The sequence below is a fragment of the Armigeres subalbatus genome, chromosome 1, assembly GCF_024139115.2.
Source record: "Armigeres subalbatus isolate Guangzhou_Male chromosome 1, GZ_Asu_2, whole genome shotgun sequence".
NCBI classification, from domain to species: domain Eukaryota; kingdom Metazoa; phylum Arthropoda; class Insecta; order Diptera; family Culicidae; genus Armigeres; species Armigeres subalbatus.
The window spans coordinates 298,662,024-298,683,928 of NC_085139.1; the positions used below are offsets into that span (position 1 = coordinate 298,662,024).

The 21,905-nt window shown below is 40.6% G+C and overlaps 1 protein-coding gene across 2 annotated transcripts in view; it reads left to right on the forward strand.

The window, feature by feature from the left end:
* The first annotated feature begins 427 nt into the window (after positions 1-427).
* Positions 428-21,905, forward strand: part of LOC134207784 (transcriptional regulator ovo-like) — an 87,728-nt gene continuing 66,250 nt past the window's right edge. The window contains exons 1-2 of one of the 2 annotated variants that reach the window (XM_062683693.1): positions 432-593; positions 1,350-1,672. In XM_062683693.1, the coding sequence (XP_062539677.1) occupies positions 1,522-1,672 (151 nt within the window). In that variant the 5' untranslated portion in view covers positions 432-593; positions 1,350-1,521. Of the gene's footprint in view, positions 1,673-21,905 lie in introns of both variants that reach the window. The other variant, XM_062683692.1, reaches the window with a different exon arrangement.

Here is a 21,905-nt window from a genome sequence, read left to right on the forward strand (position 1 = left end):
TGCAGAGCGAGCAACAACAGAACAGGGTCGCGTAGTGAACCGTAAATCGATTCGCACACCACCGCAAGCGCAGCAAATGCCGCTATACAGCACGCACCCCGCACACACATCCGAGAAAGCACCACACCAGCCGCCGCAGGCAAAGAACAATAATAACAGAACACTTGCAGCATCGAAGCAAGCGGGCGGCTCGGCTTTACCAACACACACGAGCCCCATGGAGAGCGTTCCGCTCTGACCGGTCTCGCTCACTCGCTTAGCCCCATCGCAAAGCTCGCGCCGCTGCACAAAACTCGTTTCCACCGCCCATCTCGCTCCGGCCCGTGAAAGTTCTATCGCCCGTCTCGCTCGTCCCACCGGCAGCCGCTTTCGTCCGTTCGTTCGTTCGAAATCTAGCTGTAATTCTGTTTTATTTTTTTTCGTTCATTCCAGCGCGACCGAGTGCTAAGCTGGATGCGGTTCTGCGCGCTCTATCTCTCTCTCGACTGCGCTGAGTTTGGTTTAGTGTATAGTAGTAGGCTCGATCGAGACGGGAACTGCGGAACGGAACCCGACGACGGTGCACGGTCGATCCGCTTGCCAGTCGGTGTACAGTAAGTGAAAGAACGCCGCCAAGAACGAACGTTTCTCTGTCCTCCGGTGTTTGAAAAGAGCTGCCCGGAGCCGGTTTTTATTTGGTGTGTTCCCGCTCGCCCCCCCTGCGTGCGTGCCTTCCGTCCCCGTGTGGTGGATTGGAGAGTTTGAGAACCACTGCGTTCTGTTTATTCGGGAGTTTTGTGCGAAATTGAAAAAAATAAAAGCGATCAGCCAACACTACTGGGAGAGTTCCGGCTTTCCGCGATCGCAGCAAGAAGGAACAGTTACTTCCGGGAGTTTCAAGTGCAAGCAAGCAGCAGAGTGAGGAGAAAATACTGCGATCCGAGTCGATTTGGGTTAAAGTGTGTTTTGATGGATTAACTCCTTTGTGTGCGCATGGATTGGATTAACCGCAAACCGAGAAAAGCAGTGCATAATCCGACGAAAATATCGACCATGTGAATAAGATTGGTGGCCGAACGAGCCCTCTGTGACGAATTCCCAAGAAATACTACTCAAAGTGCAATATTTTCTAAGATAGTAGGATTAAGTTCTAAGTTAAGTGAAGCAACCTGCGCTGACTAAGATCTCCCGATGATTTTTGATCGATTAATTAAGTGAAAAAGTGCGTCCAGCAGCAATCGAAGAAGGCATTGGTGAAAATGGAAATTTGTAAAAACAGGAGTGCCTTGATGGATGAATTTTGTGAGGATTGCGGCGATCGTTTGTGACGAAATTGCGATCGTACTCGCCAACGGAAAATCATATTCTAGGAAAAGTGGCGATCGTTTGTGATTATGACAAGTGACAGCTGACGCAACAGCACGTTGTTTGATAATAATAATAATATTAAGGAAACAAAAGTAAACAAGTGATTGACAAACAGAGAACAACAACATTTTTTTGGATTAATCGTACGCGCAACTAAGAAGAAAAGAAGAAACAATGCCGAAGATCAGCTTGATCAAGCACCGGATCCACCAGGAGCAGTTGCGGCTGCTCGAGTCGCAGAAGAATGCCAACTTCGGGGACGGCGCTTTCGGGAGCGAGCCGCTGTCGCTGGTTTCCCGCAAGAAGGACCACAAGGAGGGAGCAGGTGAGTGCAAAATATTTTTGTCTCGGGCCGCATGGCAAAGTAGGCTTGGTCGATTCTTTCAATGATGCGCGATGTTGACAGAATTAAAATTCGAGCAGTTAGACACTGATCTAAATGGGATATGGAAATTGCTGAAATTTGTTCGATTTGTTTTCCAAATTTTATTTAATTGATCTGTTCAATGCTTCCGTATTTCTGCTGATCCACATTTTCGGAGAAATTTTCAAAAGATGTTCTTCGGACTTTCTAGAAGATTTTTTTCGCATTTCCAAAAGAAATCCTTCCAAATTTCACACACACACACTTCCACATATCTAAAAGAATTTCGCCTAAATTTGCAAAAGAAATTCGTCCGAATTCGGCAAAAAAATTCTTTTAAATTTGGCAAAGAAATTCTTCCAAATTTCCAAAAGGAATCTCTCCCAATTAAAAAAAAATCTTCCGGTTTTTCACTAGAAATTCTTCAAAATTTCCGAAAGAAATTCTCCTGAGTTTCCAAAGGAGTTTCTTCCGAATTTGCCAAAGTAATTCGTAAGAATTTGGCAAAGAAATTATTTTAAATTTGGCAAAGAAATTCTTACAAATTTCCGAAAGAAATTCTTCTGAATTTCCAGAAGAATTTCTTCCGAATATCCAAAAGAATTTCTTCCGAGTTTGCTCGAGAAATTCGTCTGAATTTGTCAAAGAAATTCTTCCAAATTTCTAATAGGAATCCTTCCAAATTTCCAAAAGAAATTCTTACGAATTTCCCAAAGAAATTCTTCCGAATTTCTAAAAGAAATTCTTTCAAATTTCTGAAGGAAAGTCTTCTGAATTTGCTAAAGAAGCTCTTCCAAATTTCCCAAAGAAATTCTGCCGAATTTCGCAAATTGGCAAAGGCAATTTTGGCAAAGAAATTCTTTCAAACTTCCAAAAGGAATCTTTCCAATTTTCCGAAAGAAATTCTTCTGAATTTCCAAAAGAATTTCTTCCGAATTTACAAAAGATTTTTCTCCGAATTTGTCAAAGAAGTTCTTCAAAATTTCTAATAGGAATCCTTCCAAATTTCCAAGAGAAATTCTTCCGAATTTCCAAAAGCAATTGTCCCGAATTTCTGAAAAAAGATTCTTTCAAATTTCTGAAAGAAAGTGTTCCAAATTCCCAAAAAAAAATTTCTTTTGAATTTCCAAGAGAAATTCTTTTCCTAAAGAAATTCTGCCGAATTTTGCAAATAAATTCTTCCGATTTTCCACAAAAATTCTTCCAAAATTCCGAAAGAAAGTCTTCTGATTTTCTAAAAGAAATTCTTCCGAATTTCTAAAAGAAACACTTCTGCATTTCTAAAAGAATTTCTTTCCCTCCGGAGACAAGCCAGCCTCGGGCTGAAAGTCTCCCTAGTAAAGACAAAAAAAGAAGAATTTCTTCCGAAATGAAATTCTTTCAAATTTGCAAAAGGAATTCTTCCGAATTTCCCAAGAAATTGTTCCGAATTTCTAAAAGAAATTCTTTCAAATTTCTGAAAGAAAGTCTTCTAAATTTTCAGAAGAAAGTCCTCTGCATTTCCAAAACAAATTCTTCCAAATTTCTAGCAGAAACACTTCCGCATTCCCAAAAGAATTTCTTCCGAATTTGCAAAAGAAATTCGCCCAAATTAAAAAAAAATCCTTCCACATTTCCAAAAGGAATTCTTTCTAGAAGAAATTCTTCTGCCTTTCCACAACAAATTCTTCAAATTTCCGAAATAAATTCTTCTGATTTTCCAAAAGAGTTTCTTCTTAATTACCAAAGGAATTTCATACGAAATTCCAAAAGAAATCCTTCTAAATTTTCAAAAGAAATTTTCCCGAACTCCCCAAAGAAATTCTGCAAAAAATTTCGCAAAAAAAATCTTATGGATTTTTACAAAAAATCTTCCAAAATTCCGAAAAATTCTGATTTTCTGATTTCTAAAAGAAACGCTTCTGCATTTGTAAAAGAATTTCTCCAAATTTTCGTCCGAATTTGGCAAAAAAAATTCTTCCTAATTTCCAAAAGAAATCTTTCCGAATTTCCAAACAAAAAAGCATCCGATTTTCCACAAGAAATTCTGCTGAAATTCCTTCAAATGTCTAATTGGAATCTTCTCAAATTCCCAAAAGAAATTCTTCCTAATTTCCTCAAGAAATTGTTTAGAATTTCTAAAAGAGATTCTTCCAAATTTTTGAAGAAAGTCTTCTGATAGTCCGAAAGAAAGTCTGCTGAATTTCAAAAAAAAAGTTGTTCCCAATTTCAAGCAGAAATTTTTCCGCATTCCCAATTCTTCGGAATTTGCAAAAGATATTCGTCCAAATTTCCAAAAAGGAATCCTTCCACATTTCCAAAAACAAATGCTTCCGGATTTCTAGAAGAAATTCTTCGACTTTTCTCAAGAAATTCTTCCAGGTTTCGGCAAGAAATTCTTTTGAATTCCCAAAAAAAGTTCTTCCTTGAAATTTCCAAAAGGAATCTTTTCAAACTTTCTATAAAATAAATCTACCGAATTTCCAAAAGTAGTTCTTCCAAATTTCCTAAGAAATTCTTCCAAATTTTCAAGATTTTTTTTTCCTTCTTTCCACAACAAATTCTTTTAATGTTCCGAAAAAAAAAGTCTTCTGAATTCTAAAAAAAAAAAATTCTTTCGAATTTCTAAATGAAACACTTCCGCATTTCCAAGTGAATATCTTCCAAATTTCCAAAGGAAATTCTCCCGAATTTCCCAAAGAAATTCCGCCGAATTTCGCAAAAAAAAAAAAAATCTAACGATTTTTCACAAAAAATCTTCCAAAATTCAGAAAGGTAGTCTACGGATTTTCTGAAAAAAAAATCTTTCGAATTCCTAAAAGAAACACTTCTGCATTTCTAAAAGAATTTCTTCCAATTTTTTTTAAAGAAATTCTTTCGAATTAGGCGAAGAAATACTTTCAAATTTTTGAAAGGAATCTTTCGAAATTGAAAAAGAATTCTTCCGATTTTCCACAAGAAATTCTTCGAAATTTCGAATTTGCAAAAGGAATTCATCCGAATTTGGCAAAGAAATTCTTCCAAATTTCTAATAGGAATCCTTCCAAATTTCCAAAAGATTTTTTTTCCGAATTTCCCAAAGAAATTGTTCTGAATTTCTAAAAGAAATTATTTCAAATTTCTAAAAAAAAGTCTTCTGACTTTTCAAAAGAAAGTTTTTTGAATTTCCAAAAGAAATTCTTCCGCATTCCCAAAAGAATTTCTACCGAATTTGCAAAAAAAAAATCGTTCTAATTTCCAAAAGGAATCTTTCCACATTTCCATAAGGAATTCTTCCGGATTTCTAGAAGAAATTCTTCCGACTTTCCACAAGAAATTCTTCCACATTTCCGAAAGAAATTCTTCTGAATTTCCAAAAAAAATTCTTCCAAGCTACCAAAAGAATTTCCTTGAAATTTACAAAAGGAAACTTTCAAAGAAGTTCTTCCGAATTTCCAAAGGAACTCTTCCAAATTTTCAAGAAAAATTCTTCCGACTTTCCACAACAAATTCTTTTGAAGTTCCGAAAGAAAGTCTTCTGAGTTTTCTAAAGAAATTCTTCCAAATTTCTAAATGAAACACTAGTTTTTAAAAGAATTTTTTCCAAAATACCAAAAGAAGTTCTTCCAAATTTCCATAAGAAGTTCTTCCGAATTTCCGAAAGAAAGTCTTCCGCATTTCTAAAAGTTTTTTTATCCGAGTTTTCAAAAGAATTTGTTTTGAATTTCTAACAGAGTTTCTTCCAAATTTTCAAAATTTCTTCCGCATGTCTAAAAGATTTTCTTAAAAAAAAAACTCTTCCAAATCTTCAAACTATTTTTTTCCGCATTCATAAATGAGCTTTGGCTCTTGCTCTTCATTGCATCGATCTGTTCAAAACGCAATCGTGTTCTACTTTCAAAGTCGATTCTCATTCTGTGTGAAATTCTGCCCAATCAAATATTAGAACTTGTTAAAATTGAATAACAATGCGATTGAAACATTGATACAGCTGCTTTTTGAGTATTTTTCTGTATCTTACACAGACTAACAATGCGCTTTTTTATGCCATTGTCAACAACAATGGACACCTTTTTGTTTATCTGATTCCTATATTATGTAAATTTGTGCATTATTCGATAATCATGATCGAAAAAACATGCAAATGATATCTAAATAATAGTATTTTGCTTTACTACTTTTAACCCCTGTAGAATTTTGATGAAGCACATAAAATAATTCTAAGTGCCATAAAATTGAGCAATCCTCATCTACGATCGCTTCTCCAGATCGAATTCATCCGACACCAACCACCAATACGTAATACTCGACCTAGATCGCCCCCCAAAGTCAACCCCGGGCCAATTTGCTATGCAACTGGGTCTCCGGCGGCGGGGCGCTCGCGATCGCATCTCGCCGAGATGAACCCCTTTTCAGAACTCGCTGGACGACCGGACTGGTGGGAAGAATCTCAGATAGGGAGGGAGGCGGCCAACGGGGGCAGACATACACAACACACAACAGTCGTCCATATTTCCATTATTCATATGTTTGTTTGCGCTGTGCGCGGTTTGAGCACTAAGCACCTCTCCGATGTGCGTGCCTTCGTGCCTCGAATTCTGTAAACTTGACTCGACTTGACTTGACGAGTTTTGTCGTCGAGATTTGTCGCACCGACACGCTAACCAAAAGTACAGTTAGGAATCATGCCGCGTCCCGCCGGACTCGATTCTCCGACATGTTACGAAATCACACACTTTCCTATGTTCTGACCGTTGTTCTGACTGTCTGAGCGATTTCGAACGACCCGAAAATTTGAATACACGTGGCCCGGTGTCCTCCAGACGGTCGCCAGAGGGTACGTGATCGATCGATCGATCGATCAAGTCGATTACCAAGTTCGAAGAGATGGTGCATAATCGAACGATCTGGAACTCGACGAACGTAAACAAAAAACCGTGCGCTTGTGGCAATTATGCAACTTGCACCGGTGCAGGGACTGGGAAAATAATTCGCTTCAACCCGCCAGTAGAGATCAGACTTGCAGAAATATGCTTCGCTAGGCGAGGACAGTCGTGGTCGTCGTCGCCACCTTTTTTTCCCGTCACATTGCAATGGTAATCGGAAACGGCCGGGAATTCGATTTGCATTGATAGGCCGTTTTTTTTTCTTTTCGATCGTCGAATTGCGAACACTTGGAGCAGAACGTTCTGAGTCAGGCGAAACTTTCGACCGCTGCGTCATCATTTTGATTGCAAATTTAGTTGACGCAAAGTGTGTACGGGTGGACGAGCGTGTGGCTGGCCGATCCCCAATTGGTAGCAGTCGTTTTCGCGACGAAAAAACTCGATTCGAGCAGTTTCGAGTACTTTCGAGCAGTTTCGGAAAATGATCCCATTCGACTCCTGGAGTCATATTGCATCGACCCTGATCATTTCCGCACCTTGAATTGCATTTTTTTCTGTTTGCTACAGAACTCCTCGAATTTCGATGCGTTCAGCCGAAAAGCGAACTTTGAATAAAGGTGGTAATTAAACACCCACCGGAAGCCCAGAACGCATTTGGTCATCGCCGGACGGCCCGCAGCTACACGGTCGCAGCGAGTGCGCGCTGCTAATGTGCTAATTTATCGCCCGTTGAGAAGCCGCGGTCGGGCGCGATCCTGGTCGGTGTATTGGTTTACCGTTACCATTTTTATCGCACGTCGCCGCTGTTTGTTGTCATCATCATCACGATCATCATCGCCGTCAAGTGTCGCCTCTCGCGACGCAAAGCCCTAAGCGTGGGGACGGCAGTCATAACGATGATCATCAGCAGCAGCAGCAGCGACTTGCCTTGCAGCGAGAAGTTGCGATCACCTTGGCAATGCTTTGCTTTTGCTTTTGCATGCGGCCACGAAATTCGACACTACTGAGGCTGTGCTGTGTGTCGTTGCGTTGGGGGGTAGCGGCGACGCAGCCCGCCGGTGATGGTCGATGGTGCGACGCTTTTTGCATACTAAATCCGATTTAACGAAACAAACAGGTGGCGAGTGAGCTTAGTTGCGGCCACGGAGCCTCTGCCAGGGATGCCGGTTGAGAACTTTGACTTTGTTCGAATAGTTTATAACTTTTATAACATGGAAAGAAGTGAATCGAATTTCGACAAGAATTTATCAAATTATTCCGACAGGTTTTGATAAGGACTCTATTTTAGTAATTTTTCAATGAGGTTCATCACTGAAACTCCGACAGAAGCTTATTCGAATTCCGATTGGAATTTATTCGAATTCCGACAGGAATTTATTCGAATTCCGACAGGAATTTATTCGAATTCCGACAGGAATTCATTCGAATTCCGACAGGAATTCATTCGAATTCCGACAGGAATTCATTCGAATTCCGACAGGAATTCATTCGAATTCCGACAGGAATTCATTCGAACAGGAATTCATTCGAATTCCGACAGGAATTCATTCGAATTCCGACAGGAATTCATTCGAATTCCGACAGGAATTCATTCGAATTCCGACAGGAATTCATTCGAATTCCGACAGGAATTCATTCGAATTCCGACAGGAATTCATTCGAATTCCGACAGGAATTCATTCGAATTCCGACAGGAATTCATTTGAATTCCGATAGGAATTCATTCGAATTCCAACAGGAATTCATTCGAATTCCGACAGGAATTCATTCGAATTCCGACAGGAATTCATTCGAATTCCGACAGGAATTCATTCGAATTCCGACAGGAATTCATTCGAATTCCGACAGGAATTCATTCGAATTCCGACAGGAATTCATTCGAATTCCGACAGGAATTCATTCGAATTCCGACAGGAATTCATTTGAATTCCGACAGGAATTCATTCGAATTCCGACAGGAATTCATTCGAATTCCGACAGGAATTCATTCGAATTCCGACAGGAATTCATCGAATTCCGACAGGAATTCATCGAATTCCGATAGGAATTCATCGAATTCCGACAGGAATTCAATCGAATTCCGACAGGAATTCAATCGAATTCCGACAGGAATTCATTCGAATTCCGACAGGAATTCATTCGAATTCCGACAGGAATTTATTCGAATTCCGACAGGAATTCATTCGAATTCCGACAGGAATTCATTTGAATTCCGATAGGAATTCATTTGAATTCCGACAGGAATTCATTTGAATTCCGACAGGAATTCATTTGAATTCCGACAGGAATTCATTCGAATTCCGACAGGAATTTATTCGAATTCCGATATGAATTCATTCGAATTTTGACAGGAATTCATTCGAATTTTGACAGGAATTCATTCGAATTCCGATAGGAATTCATTCGAATTCCGACAGAAATTCTTCCGAATTCCGACAGGAATTCATTCGAATTCCGACAGGAATTCATTCGAATTTTGTTTAGGAATTCATTCGAATTCCGTTTAGGAATTCATTCGAATTCCGTTTAGGAATTCATTCGAATTCCGTTTAGGAATTCATTCTAATTCCGTTTAGGAATTCATTCGAATTCCGTTTAGGAATTCATTCGAATTCCGTTTAGGAATTCATTCGAATTCCGTTTAGGAATTCATTCGAATTCGGTTCAGGAATTCATTCGAATTCCGTTTAGGAATTCATTCGAATTCCGTTTAGGAATTCATTCGAATTCCGTTTAGGAATTCATTCGAATTCCGTTTAGGAATTCATTTGAATTCCGTTTAGGAATTCATTCGAATTCCGTTTAGGAATTCATTCGAATTCCGTTTAGGAAATCATTCGAATTCCGTTTAGGAAATCATTCGAATTCCGATAGAAATTCATTCGAATTCCGACCGGAATTCATTCGAATTCCGAAGCAGGAATTCATTCGAATTGCGACGCAGGAATTCATTCGAATTCCGACGCAGGAATTCATTCGAATTCCGACGCAGGAATTCATTCGAATTGCGACAAGAATTCTTTCGATAGCCGATAAGAATCCATTCGAAATCCGACAGAAATTCATTCGAATTACGACAGGAATTCATTCGAATTCCGACAGGAATTTATTCGAATTCCGACAGGAAATCATTCGAATTCCAACAGGAATTCATTCTAATTCCGTCAAAAATTCATTCGAATTCCGACAGGAATTCATTCAAATTCTGACAAAAATTCATTCGAATTCCGACAGGAATTTATTCGAATTCCGATAGGAATTCATTCGAATTCCGACAGGAATACATTTAAATTCCGACAGGAATTCATTCGAATTCTGACAGGAATTCATTCGAATTCCGACCGGAATTCATTCGAATTCCGAGACAGGAATTCATTCGAATTTCGAGGCAGGAATTCATTCGAATTCCGACGCAGGAATTCATTCGAACTCTGACGCAGAAATTCGTTCGAATTCTGACGCAGGAATTCATTCGAATTCCGACGCAGAAATTCATTCGAATTGCGACAAAAATTCATTTGAATTCCGACAGCAATTCATTCGAATTCCGACAGGATTTCATTCGAATTCCAACAGGAGTTCATTCGGAAACTCCGACAGAAATTCATAAGAATTCCGACGCGAATTCATTCGAATTACGACAAGAATTCATCCGAATTCCCGAAGGAATTTATCCGAATTCCCGAAGGAATTTATCCGAATTCCCAAAGGAATTCATCGGAATTCCGAAAGGAATTCATCGGAATTCCGAAAGGAATTCATCGGAATTCCGAAAGGAATTCATCGGAATTCCGAAAGGAATTCATCGGAATTCCGAAAGGAATTCATCGGAATTCCGAAAGGAATTCATCGGAATTCCGAAAGGAATTCATCGGAATTCCGAAAGGAATTCATCGGAATTCCGAAAGGAATTCATCGGAATTCCGAATGGAATTCATCGGAATTCCCAAAGGAATTCATCGGAATTCCCAAAGGAATTCATCGGAATTCCCAAAGGAATTCATCGGAATTCCCAAAGGAATTCATCCGAATTCCCAAAGGAATTCATCCGAATTCCCAAAGGAATTCATCCGAATTCTCAAAGGAATTCATCCGAATTCCCAAAGGAATTCATCCGAATTCCCAAAGGAATTCATCCGAATTCCCAAAGGAATTCATCCGAATTTCCAAAAAAAAATTCATCCGAATTCTCAAAGGAATTCATTCGAATTCTCAAAGGAGTTCACTCGAATTCTCAAAGGAGTTCACTCGAATTTTCAAAGGAATTCATCCGAATTCCCAAAGCAATTCATCCGAATTCCAAAGAATTCATCCGACTTCCTAAAAGAATTCATCCGAATTCCCAAAGGAATTCATCCGAATTCCCAAAGGAATTCATCCGAATTCCCAAAGGAATTCATCCGAATTCCCAAAGGAATTCATCCGAATTCCCAAAGGAATTCATCCGAATTCCCAAAGGAATTCATCCGAATTCCCAAAGGAATTCAACCGAATTCCCAAAGGAATTCAACCGAATTCCCAAAGGAATTCATCCGAATTCCCAAAAGAATTCATCCGAATTCCCAAAGGAATTCATCCGAATTCCCAAAGGAATTCATCCGAATTCCCAAAGGAATTCATCCGAATTCCCAAAGGAATTCATCCGAATTCCCAAAGGAATTCATCCGAATTCCCAAAGAAATTCATCCGAATTCTCAAAGGAATTCATCCAAATTCCCAAAGGAATTCATCCGAATTCCCAAAGGAATTCATCCGAATTCCCAAAGGAATTCATTCGAGTTCCCAAAGGAATTCATCCGAATTCCCAAAGGAATTCATCCGAATTCCCAAAGGAATTCATCCGAATTCCCAAAGGAATTCATCCGAATTCCCAAAGGAATTCATCCGAATTCCCAAAGGAATTCATCCGAATTCTCAAAGGAATTCATCCGAATTCTCAAAGGAATTCATCCGAATTCCCAAAGGAATTCATCCGAATTCCCAAAGGAATTCATCCGAATTCCCAAAGGAATTCATCCGAATTCCCAAAGGAATTCATCCGAATTCCCAAAGGAATTCATCCGAATTCCCAAAGGAATTCTTTTTTGTTCTCTCTTGTTTGTTCTTTCTAATCGCGGCAGAAATTCATTGCCATTCTAAAAAGACATTAATTTGATACGAAATCTCGCTTAACTTTTCAAAAGGACCTAAGTAAATTTTTTTCATGAATTAATTTGAATAGCGCAATCAACAGAACAACATGAAAGCTTTTGATTGCAGTACTCAAATTAATTCATGAAAAAAATGTTACTTAGGTCCTTTTGAAAAGTTAAGCGAGAAATCATTTGAATTTCGGCACGAACTCTTTATAATTTCGACAGGAATTCATTGAATTTGTTTGGTAGTTTTTTTTTTCAATTCTTAAATGAATTAATTAGAAACTGATTTTCAACAGTTTTTATTTCAACAAATTCCCTTCGATTTCTTTCCGCGATTATTTAATTCCGACTAGAGTTGAATCGTGCTTTGACACCAACCGGAATTCAATTTATAATCGACTGGAATTCACTCGATTTCCGACAAAGATTAAAAATAAAAAATTCTTAATCTTTTTATTCTTACTCATTAAAATTTGAAGAATTTTGATTTTTTTTTAATTTTTTTATATTCTACAATGGTGTCAATCTAAATTTATGGAAGAATTAAACGCAACTGGCATTACAGCAATGTGCATTTACCAGCCAAAGCTCCCTAACACGAGAATAGTTGCGCGGATAGCTGCCGTTCAACTGCTTTCCGAGCGATCGTGTTGTTGGCGTGATCGATCGCCCGAGGCACTCGCTCGATTGACGTTTTCCTGAGGGGTGACAATGGCCTGTCACACCCCTCTCTAGCACCCCAGCAGCAGCCTCCGCGCGCAGCAGCCTCGATCGAAGCAGAGTTTCAAACTTGACCCAGATCGCTCAAAGACGACGCCTTCGAAGATCGAACCGGTATTTTGCATGATCGCGATCGCCACTATCCTATCTCTCGCGGCGGCACAGCAGCAGCAGCAGCACTTCCGAAGGATTCGAAATCCACCCCGCTAAGAGGTTGCCTTCCTTTCGCATGGGTAGAACTCCGACCGATCGAAATAGTTGTCGTCCGAGTCGTAATTTCATTATCACGCTCGCCGCCGTACCTCGCTCGCGGCGTTCTTTGTTGAGTGTCAAGTGCACCAACGCGCACCGTAATCGTCGTCTTGGCTTCGATCGACGTTTGATGATGAGGGGGCCGATGGGACGCGACGCGGTGGAATTACTGTCATTCATTGCGCTCCGCTGCTGCTGCTGCTGCTGCTGTTGGCCATAGTTGGGATTTGGTGGTCGTGGGCACTCGTTCGGTTCGGTTCGATTCGGAACGACGACATGTCGTCAACCCTGACCCAAAAGTTGTTTTTATTTACCCAATGCTGGGGTGCGTGCTCGAATGGAGCGTCGTCCAGCTTAATCCGACGAAAAAAAAAATGTTTGATTTTGCTCGCGAAATGGCTCCGTCGTCGTTGTCGTCATTGAAGAAACGGCCGTTCTAGTGGTGGATCGTCAATGAGCAAACACACTCAAATATTCGGCCGGGCAGTGTGAACAAAAAACGCACGCTGGATATCGTGTGAAGGTAGCGGGTCGAGACTGTTGCTAATGAAACGGGGACTTACAGCTGTGAAGTTTTGCACCAAACTGTGAATTGGGGAATGTTTCTGGAGGGTTGCAGATTGACCGAGATTTCGGTGCATTGCTGTGGTCTTTTTCACAACAATAATTTTGAATTTGGACAGTAGTTTATTTAACATTGTAATCAAATTCTGACAGGACTTCATTCGACTTCAGAAATAATGAACGTTGTATGTCCTTGTCGTTGAAATATTCTTTCAAAATGTGGCACGATCCTTAACTCTTTTTTAGGATCTGATCTTATTTGAATTTTAATAACATTGGAATGATTATGAGTCATGACACGCAACGCGTGGGTCACCGCAAGGCAAATCTCCACCATCGATCAAGATTGATCGCCCATTCTCACTGACTTTCCGCAGTCCACTTACGATCGTAATCAGCTCTAATCCCCCTGTCGCATTTTCTAGGTCAGTTCCGATCGGAATCGCGTCAAGATCCGCAAGCTCCACCTTAAATTCCGTAAATAAGCGCTCACACACCACACGTGATCGACGAGTCCTTCCGTGGGTGCGCTGCGCGCATGATCGTGCTGATTGACATTCACCCTTTAGCAGCGCTCTCCACTGCGTTGCGAACGCACATGCGCGCGCGCTCGGCCCTCCGTTCCGTATGCTAACTGTCGCCCGGATCGGGCCGGTCCATTAATCAGCCTCCATTATGGGACCGGATCGCTTATTACTTGTTTAGGCAGTACTCGAACGCCGATCGCCACCAGACCGCTATTATGAGCGAGCGCAAAAGGAAAATGTATGCCAAGACCAAGGTTGAGGAGATCTGACTCCGTCCGTCCGTGCACCGTCACCGTCGTCGTGGAAGCTGCAGCAGCGCCGTGATCTCACCGTGATGTGTGAGAATCGTGTGTGGCTGCAGCAGCACGATCACTCTCGAAACAAAGATCAAGGGTACGAGCTACGCGATCGACGGTGCGGTGTGCGCGCGCGACCCGCGGAATGCCTTATTTGTCGCGCTCGCGAGTGTTTGTGTTGGTGCCGGCCAGGTATTTATCGGAATGGAGGTGATCAAGTCGGCTCTCACTCGATCGAGCCGCGGCGGGTTCTATGTAGATCCGTCGGAGCGGCGGTGACGGTCAACGAGATTTTCACCGTGCGAAGGATGTTTCCGCCATCACGTTGAATGCGATGCGGGAGAAGAAATTGGTTTTGGATTTTCGAAAGTCTGGGGCAAGGTGCGACCTTTGAAGATCTCGGCATTGATCGTGATGAGAGAAAATTAGAAAATTATCGAGGAAATCAGGTTTTATTTTGCGGCGGATTTCACCAAGAACAAGAACACTCGCTAATTGCGAGGACTTCCTTGTAACGCTGCGTTATAACTCGTTCGAAATAGAAAAGTATTAAGACAGAAAATCACAATTTTAAGCATTACATAATTAATTGGTACAACCCTTATCTTTCTCAAACTGAGAATGAATAAAAAACCGGTCGCAATCAAGGAACGGAATTTGATTACGACGATCGTCCACATAAACATGAAAGAAGAAAAAACAAAAGGCCAAGAGGGAAAAAGAGCCATTTAAATCAAAAGAACATTTGCTCTTTTGCCCTTTTTTACTCCTTTCCCGGTGCGGGAATCGGGTTTTAGTGTACCTCTCTGCTTTATGACGCTCTCCGGCCGGCAAGATGGGGCTGGGAATGATGATGAATTAATGGCCCTTAAAAGAACAATCGAGCCCCGGACGAGGGTGGAGAAAACGGGCGAGAAGAAAGCTTCGTATGGGATGCAAGGGTTTTGTTTTTTTTTCGCTTCTTGCCAGCCAGCAGTGTGGAATAGGAGGATGGAAATGGTGTTAAAAAAGCATAAACGAGGTAGAATCGTAGTTGCTGCGAAGTTGCCAAGTAGAAGATAGCGAAGGAAGAGGGGAAAGCAACACACGGAGAATCGTAGTTCCAGTCTCGGAGGAAGAGAGGGTGGATGGATTTGCCCTTGTGTGTAGGCCTCTGCTCTAGGCTTGGAAGAAGGGAATCATTCAGAACAGGTTTTTTTTCCTTCTGCTGGCTTCTTTCGGAGAACGATCGCAATGCAACTGTGAGCATGTGGCCGTCCGGTCTCCGTACGGGAGAATGGTGAATTAATCCGCGATTGTGTGCTAATCGGATTCGAGCTGCGAGCTGGTGTGGGATGGGAACAACCTGGGAGCAGTGGAAAACTATTTTCGAACGATTTCGGAATATGAAATTCTAGCACATTGAGAAGATCGCTCTTGAATTAATGCTTCTGAGTTATTTTCTGTTATCTGACTAAGCGCTGCGCAGGTAAAATTTTTGGCACAATTTATTTACAGATTCTAAAATTTGGAAAAATTCCCTCAAAAAATAAGTTTCAAAATTTGAGATTTTTTTTTCATTAAAATTCAGGGAATTTTTTATTAAAAATCATAAAATTTCTGATGTAAAATACGAAAAATAACTGATTCGAAACTCAAAAAAAATCATTTAAAAAAATCGTAGAAAAATTTAAAATTTTAAAATTTTGATAGTTTTTAATTTGATATTAAAAGTATTTCTGATTAAATATTTTTAGAATTTCTTGCTCAAAATTCGAAAAAATACTGACTCGAATTTTCAATTTCTGATTTGAAAATTGAAGATTTTCTGAGCATTCCTAATGCCAAATTCGGTGAAATTCTGATTCGAATGTCGAAAAATTTTCGAATCAAACTTATTCATCCGAATTTTGATAGAAATTCATCCGAATTCTGACAAGCATTCATCCGAATTCCGACAGGAATTCATTCGAATTCCTAAAGTAATTTATTTGAATTCCGACAGGAATTTATTCGAATTCCGATTGGAATTCATTCGAATTCCGATTGGAATTCATTCGAATTCCGATTGGAATTCATTCGAATTGCGACAAGAATTCATTCGATTTCCGTTAGGAATTCATTCGAATTCTGACAGGAATTCATTCGAGTTCCGACAGGAATTCATTCGAATTCCGACAGGAATTCATTCGAGTTCCGACAGGAATTCATTCGAGTTCCGACAGGAATTCATTCGAGTTCCGATAGGAATTCATTCGACTTCATTCCGACTGGAATTCATTCGAATTCCGACTGGAATTCATTCTAATTCCGACTGGAATTCATTCGAATTCCGGCTGGAATTCATTCGAATTCCGACAGGAAGTCATTCGAATTCCGACAGGAATTCATTCGAATTCCGACAAGAATTCATTTGAATTCCGTCAGGAAATCACTCGAATTCCGACAGGAATTCATTCGAGTTCTGAAAGGAGTTTACTCGAATTCAGAAAGGAGTTTACTCGAATTCCGATAGGAATTAATTCGAGTTCCGATAGGGGTTCACTTGAATTCCGACAGGAATTCATTCGAATTCCGACAGGAATTTATTCGATTTCCGAAAGAAGTTTGCTCGAATTCCGATAGGAATTCATTCGAATTCCGACAGGAATCCATTCGAATTCCGACAGTAATTTATTCGAATTTCGACAGGAATTAATTCGAATTCCGACAGGAATTCATTCGAATTCCGACAGAAATTCATTCGAATTCCGACAGGAATTCATTCGAATTCCGACAGAAATTCATTCGAATTCCGACAGGAATTCATTCGAATTCCGACTGGAATTCATTCGAATTCCGACTGGAATTCATTCAAATTCCGACAGGAATTCATCCGAATTCCGACGGGAATTCATCCGAATTCCGACAGGAATTCATCCGAATTCCGACAGGAATTCATCCGAATTCCGACAGGAATTCATCCGAATTCCGACAGGAATTCATTCGAATTCCGACAGGAATTCATTCGAATTCCGACAGGAATTCATTCGAATTCCGACAGGAATTCATTCGAATTCCGACAGGAATTCATTCGAATTCCGACAGGAATTCATTCGAATTCCGACAGGAATTCATTCGAATTCCGACAGGAATTCATTCGAATTCCGACAGGAATTTATTCGAATTCCGACAGGAATTCATTCGAATTCCGACAGGAATTCATTCGAATTCCGACAGGAATTCATTCGAATTCCGACAGGAATTCATTCGAATTCCGACAGGAATTCATTCGAATTCCGACAGGAATTCATTCGAATTCCGATAGGAATTCATTCGAATTCCGACAGGAATTCATTTGAATTCCGATAGGAATTCATTTGAATTCCGATAGGAATTCATTTGAATTCCGATAGGAATTCATTCGAATTCCGACAGGAACTCATTTAAAATCCGACAGGAACTCATTTGAAATCCGACAGGAATTCATCCGAATTCCGACAGGAATACATTCGAATTCCGACACGAATTCGTTTGAACTTGAACACGAATTCATCCGAATTCATTCGAATTTCAACAGGAATTCTTTCGAATTTTAACAGAAATTAATCAGAATTCCGATAGGAATTAATCAGAATTCCGATAGGAATTTATTCGAATTCCGACATGAATTCATTCGAATTCCGACAGGAATTTATTCGAATTCCGACAGAATTCCTTCGAATGCCGACAGGAATTCATTCGAATCCCGACAGGAATTCATTCGAATACCGACAAGAATTCATTCGAATTTCGACAGGAATTCATTCGAATTTCGAAAGGAATTCATTCGAATTTTGACAGGAATTCATTCGAATTGCGACAGGAATTCATTCGAATTTCGACAAGAATTCATTCGAATTCCGACAGGAATTCATTCGAATTCTGACAGGAATTCATTCGAATTCCGACAGGAACTCATTTAAAATCCGACAGGAACTCATTTGAAATCCGACAGGAATTCATCCGAATTCCGACAGGAATTCATCCGAATTCCGACAGAAATTTATCCTATTTCCGACAGGAATTCATTTGAATTCACCTTCATTCTTCATTCAATTCATTTGACAAGAATTCATCCGGATTCCGACAGGAATTCTTCCGGATTCCGACAGGAATTCATCCGAATTCCGAAAGAAATTCATCCGCATTCATCCGAATTCCGACAGGAATTCATCCGAATTTCGATAGGAATTCATCCGAATTCCGACAGGAATTCATCCGAATTCCGACAGGAATTCATCCGAATTCCGACAGGAATTCATCCGAATTCCGACAGGAATTCATCTGAATTACGACAGGAATTCATCTGAATTCCGACAAAAAATCATCCGAATTCCGATAGGAATTCATCCGAATTCCGACAGGAATTCATCCGAATTCCGACAGGAATTCATCCGAATTCCGACAGGAATTCATCCGAATTCCGACAGGAATTCATCCGAATTCCGACAGGAATTCATCCGAATTCCGACAGGAATTCATCCGAATTCCGACAGGAATTCATCCGAATTCCGACAGGAATTCATCCGAATTCTGACAGGAATTCATCCGAATTCCGACAGGAATTCATCCGAATTCCGACAGGAATTCATTCGAATTTCTTTAGAATTCCGACAGGATTTCATTTGAAATCCGGCAGGAATTCATTCGAATTCCGACAGGAATTCATTCGAATTTTTTCAATTCCGACAGGAATTCATTCGAATTCCGACTGAAATTTATTCATCAATTCATTCATTTGAATTCCGACCGGAATTCATCCGCCTTCCGACGGAAATTCGTTCAAACTCCGACAGACATTCAATCGAATTCCAACAGAAATTGATTCGAATGTCGTCAAAAATCCTTTCGATATTTGATGGGAGTTCATTCATTCGGCTGAAATTCATTCGTATTCATCTTCTTCTTATTGGCATTACATCCCCACACTGGGACAGAGCCGCCTCGCAGCTTAGTGTTCATTGAGCACTTCCACAGTTATTATCTGCTAGGTTTCTAAGCCAGTTTACCATTTTTGCATTCGTATATCATGAGGCTAACACGATGATACTTTTATGCCCAGGGAAGTCGAGACAATTTCCAATCCGAAAATTGTCTAGACCGGCACCGGGAATCGAAGCCAGCCACCCTCAGCATGGTCTTGCTTTGTAGCCGCGCGTCTTACCGTATTACAGGAATTCATTCGAATTTTTTCGATTCCGACAGGAATTCATTCGAAATCCGACAAGAATTCATTAAATTCATTCATTTGAATTCCGACCGGAATTTATTCGCATTCCGTCAGGAATGTATCCAAATTAATTAGAATTCCGACAGGATTTCATTCGGATTCTGACAGAAATTCATTTGAATCCCGACCGGAATTTATCCGCCTTCCGACAGAAATTCGTTCAAACTCCGACAGACATTCAATCGAATTCCAACAGAAATTGATTCGAATGTCGACAAAAATCATTTCGATATTTGATGGGAGTTCATTCATTCGGCTGAAATTCATTTGTGTTACGATACCGATTTTACTGTTACTGTCATGGTGAAAGTTAGCGTGAGGTGTTGCAGTATGTCATTTTTACGATTCAGCAATCTTGAATGTTTGTGTGAAACAGCCACCGAGTTTGTTTACGTTTTCGACTGAAAATGAATTTTTCACATCCGCACTAACCTGTTCCATCTACTGTCGAATATAAGAACCCTGGTATTAATAAGAAATTGGATTTTCAAAAAAAAACTTGATTTCGGAAAGGAATTTATTCCAATTCCGACAAGAATTCATTCAATCTCCGACAGGAATTTGCTCGAATTCCAGCAGGAATTCATTCGACGTCACTTATCACTCCTCATTTCCCACTTTTTACTGTGAGAAATGAAAAATGGGAAGTGAGATGCCTCACATCACAGTTCTCAATTTTACTGTGAAGAATAGTGAGAAACAAGAAGTGAGAAGCCTTATTTTTTACCTTTCTCGTTGTTTACAGTGAGAAATGAGAAGTGAAATGTCTTATTCCTTATTTTTCGTTTCTCATTTCTTACCGCTCACCGTGATAAGTAATGAATGTGAAATGAGAAGTCAGAAATGAGACGTTCGCAACTCACTTCTCATTTCTTTTTGACGTCTCGCTTCTCAATTCCTCCTTTCCGATTTTTCACTTGTTATTGTGAAATGTGAGGAAAGTGCGAATTAACGAGAACTGTCTCATATCGTAATTTTTAATTGTGAAAGTAGACAGTGAGTAAGCGACCATTCGGCCAAATGACGTTCAACAAAACGTCTTTTGCTACCGTGAGACTTGCTCGATCCTAGAACATGGTCGACTAAATAGCTTTCGGCCTGAGAGATTTTGGTCCAATGCTTTGTGTGGTCAAATGGTTTTCAGAACAATAACATGCGACCAAACAGCTCTTCTTTATTCAGGATTTAGTTTTGTATGCAATGCCATTAGAGCCATCTGAGTTAAATGTTTCCAAAAAAACATTTCTAAGTACTATAAATAAAAACAAAATATTATTATTACGATTTTGAATAAGCTTTCCAAAAGCGCTTGAATCCATTTGAAAGGAATTTGTTTTCCATGTCTTTTCTTCCATTCCACGATTTCTGTACACCTCTCGAAACTGCTCAAAGGAGCTTTTAAATAATGTATTTCCCAAAATCACCTTAAGTTTTCGAGAGAAGCCTCCAAAGTAGGACCCTTGCAGAGGTTTTGCAACAGTTTTGCCAAAAGTCTTGCAAACGGTCTGAAAGAGGGCCCAATGTAAGTGTTCTTAGACATACCACTTTTAGTCTTAGTTTTCAACCCAATCTTATAAAAAATGTGCACACTTTTTGGATAACTTCTGCGTGACCTCTTTCAAGCGCTTCAGTCTTCCGAACATTCTGGAAGAAAGCTAACAACCGTTTCAAACTTTTTGATTAGGAAGCGATTAGGAAAAAGATTCATCTTGACGGAAATAGTTTTCTCATATCAAATTGGCTTGAAGAAAAGATAATGTCTGCAATTTGGAAGAATTAGAAGTAATCAACGTTCGCCATTTCGCATCCTAAATAAAAATTTCAACTCAAAAACTCTGATAAGATCTTAAGTGCCCAAGCCTCAGCAGTCCGGCAAAGCCGAATTGAATTGAATCAAATTACACACCTCAATCGGCAAATTTAGCCCATTCAAACCGCTCAACCAAGACCCGGACCGAATCGGTTGGCAGAATAATGGTGCGGCTAGAAATTCCCATCCGAATCATCCGGTTCCGTGCGCGCACAAAGCCACGACGATCATAGAACGGGCCGATCATGACTGTTCACTTTTTTTTGCGCGCAGAAATATTTCAATTCTCCAAGCCGCCGGAGGAAGAGCAGCAGCAGCATCGCTCTTGAGGCGCAGACAAAAGAGTCCGTGGCCCTGTGGGAAGATCTAGCTGCTGCCGTTGCCCCACGCCACCACCACCGCGCGCAGCAACCAACTGTCGCCGTTTCCCACAAAGCACAAAAGTGGCCTTCGCTGCTGCTCTCCAATCAGCCTGCCCGTAGTCTAGGACCATAGGATAGGGACGTCTCCACTCTCCGGCGGGCGCGAACACAAAAGACCTAAACGCGCGAACCGGAGACGAACCACACAGTCGAGGGTGGGCACGTCGCTGTCGTCGCAGCACTGCGCTGCTGCTGCTGCTGCCGGGACGGGCCTCTTCATCGAGAAGCCTTCGCGAACGAAATTGTTCTTTTTTTCTGCTTCTCATTTTCTGTTGCCTCGTTCGCGTTCTTCTCGATGCCCTGCTCACATAATGACGGCAGCGAGCGTCCGCCTCGGGGTACCGCCCCGCTAATCTTCGGTTCCCTGCCGATCTCACCATCACGCAACGAC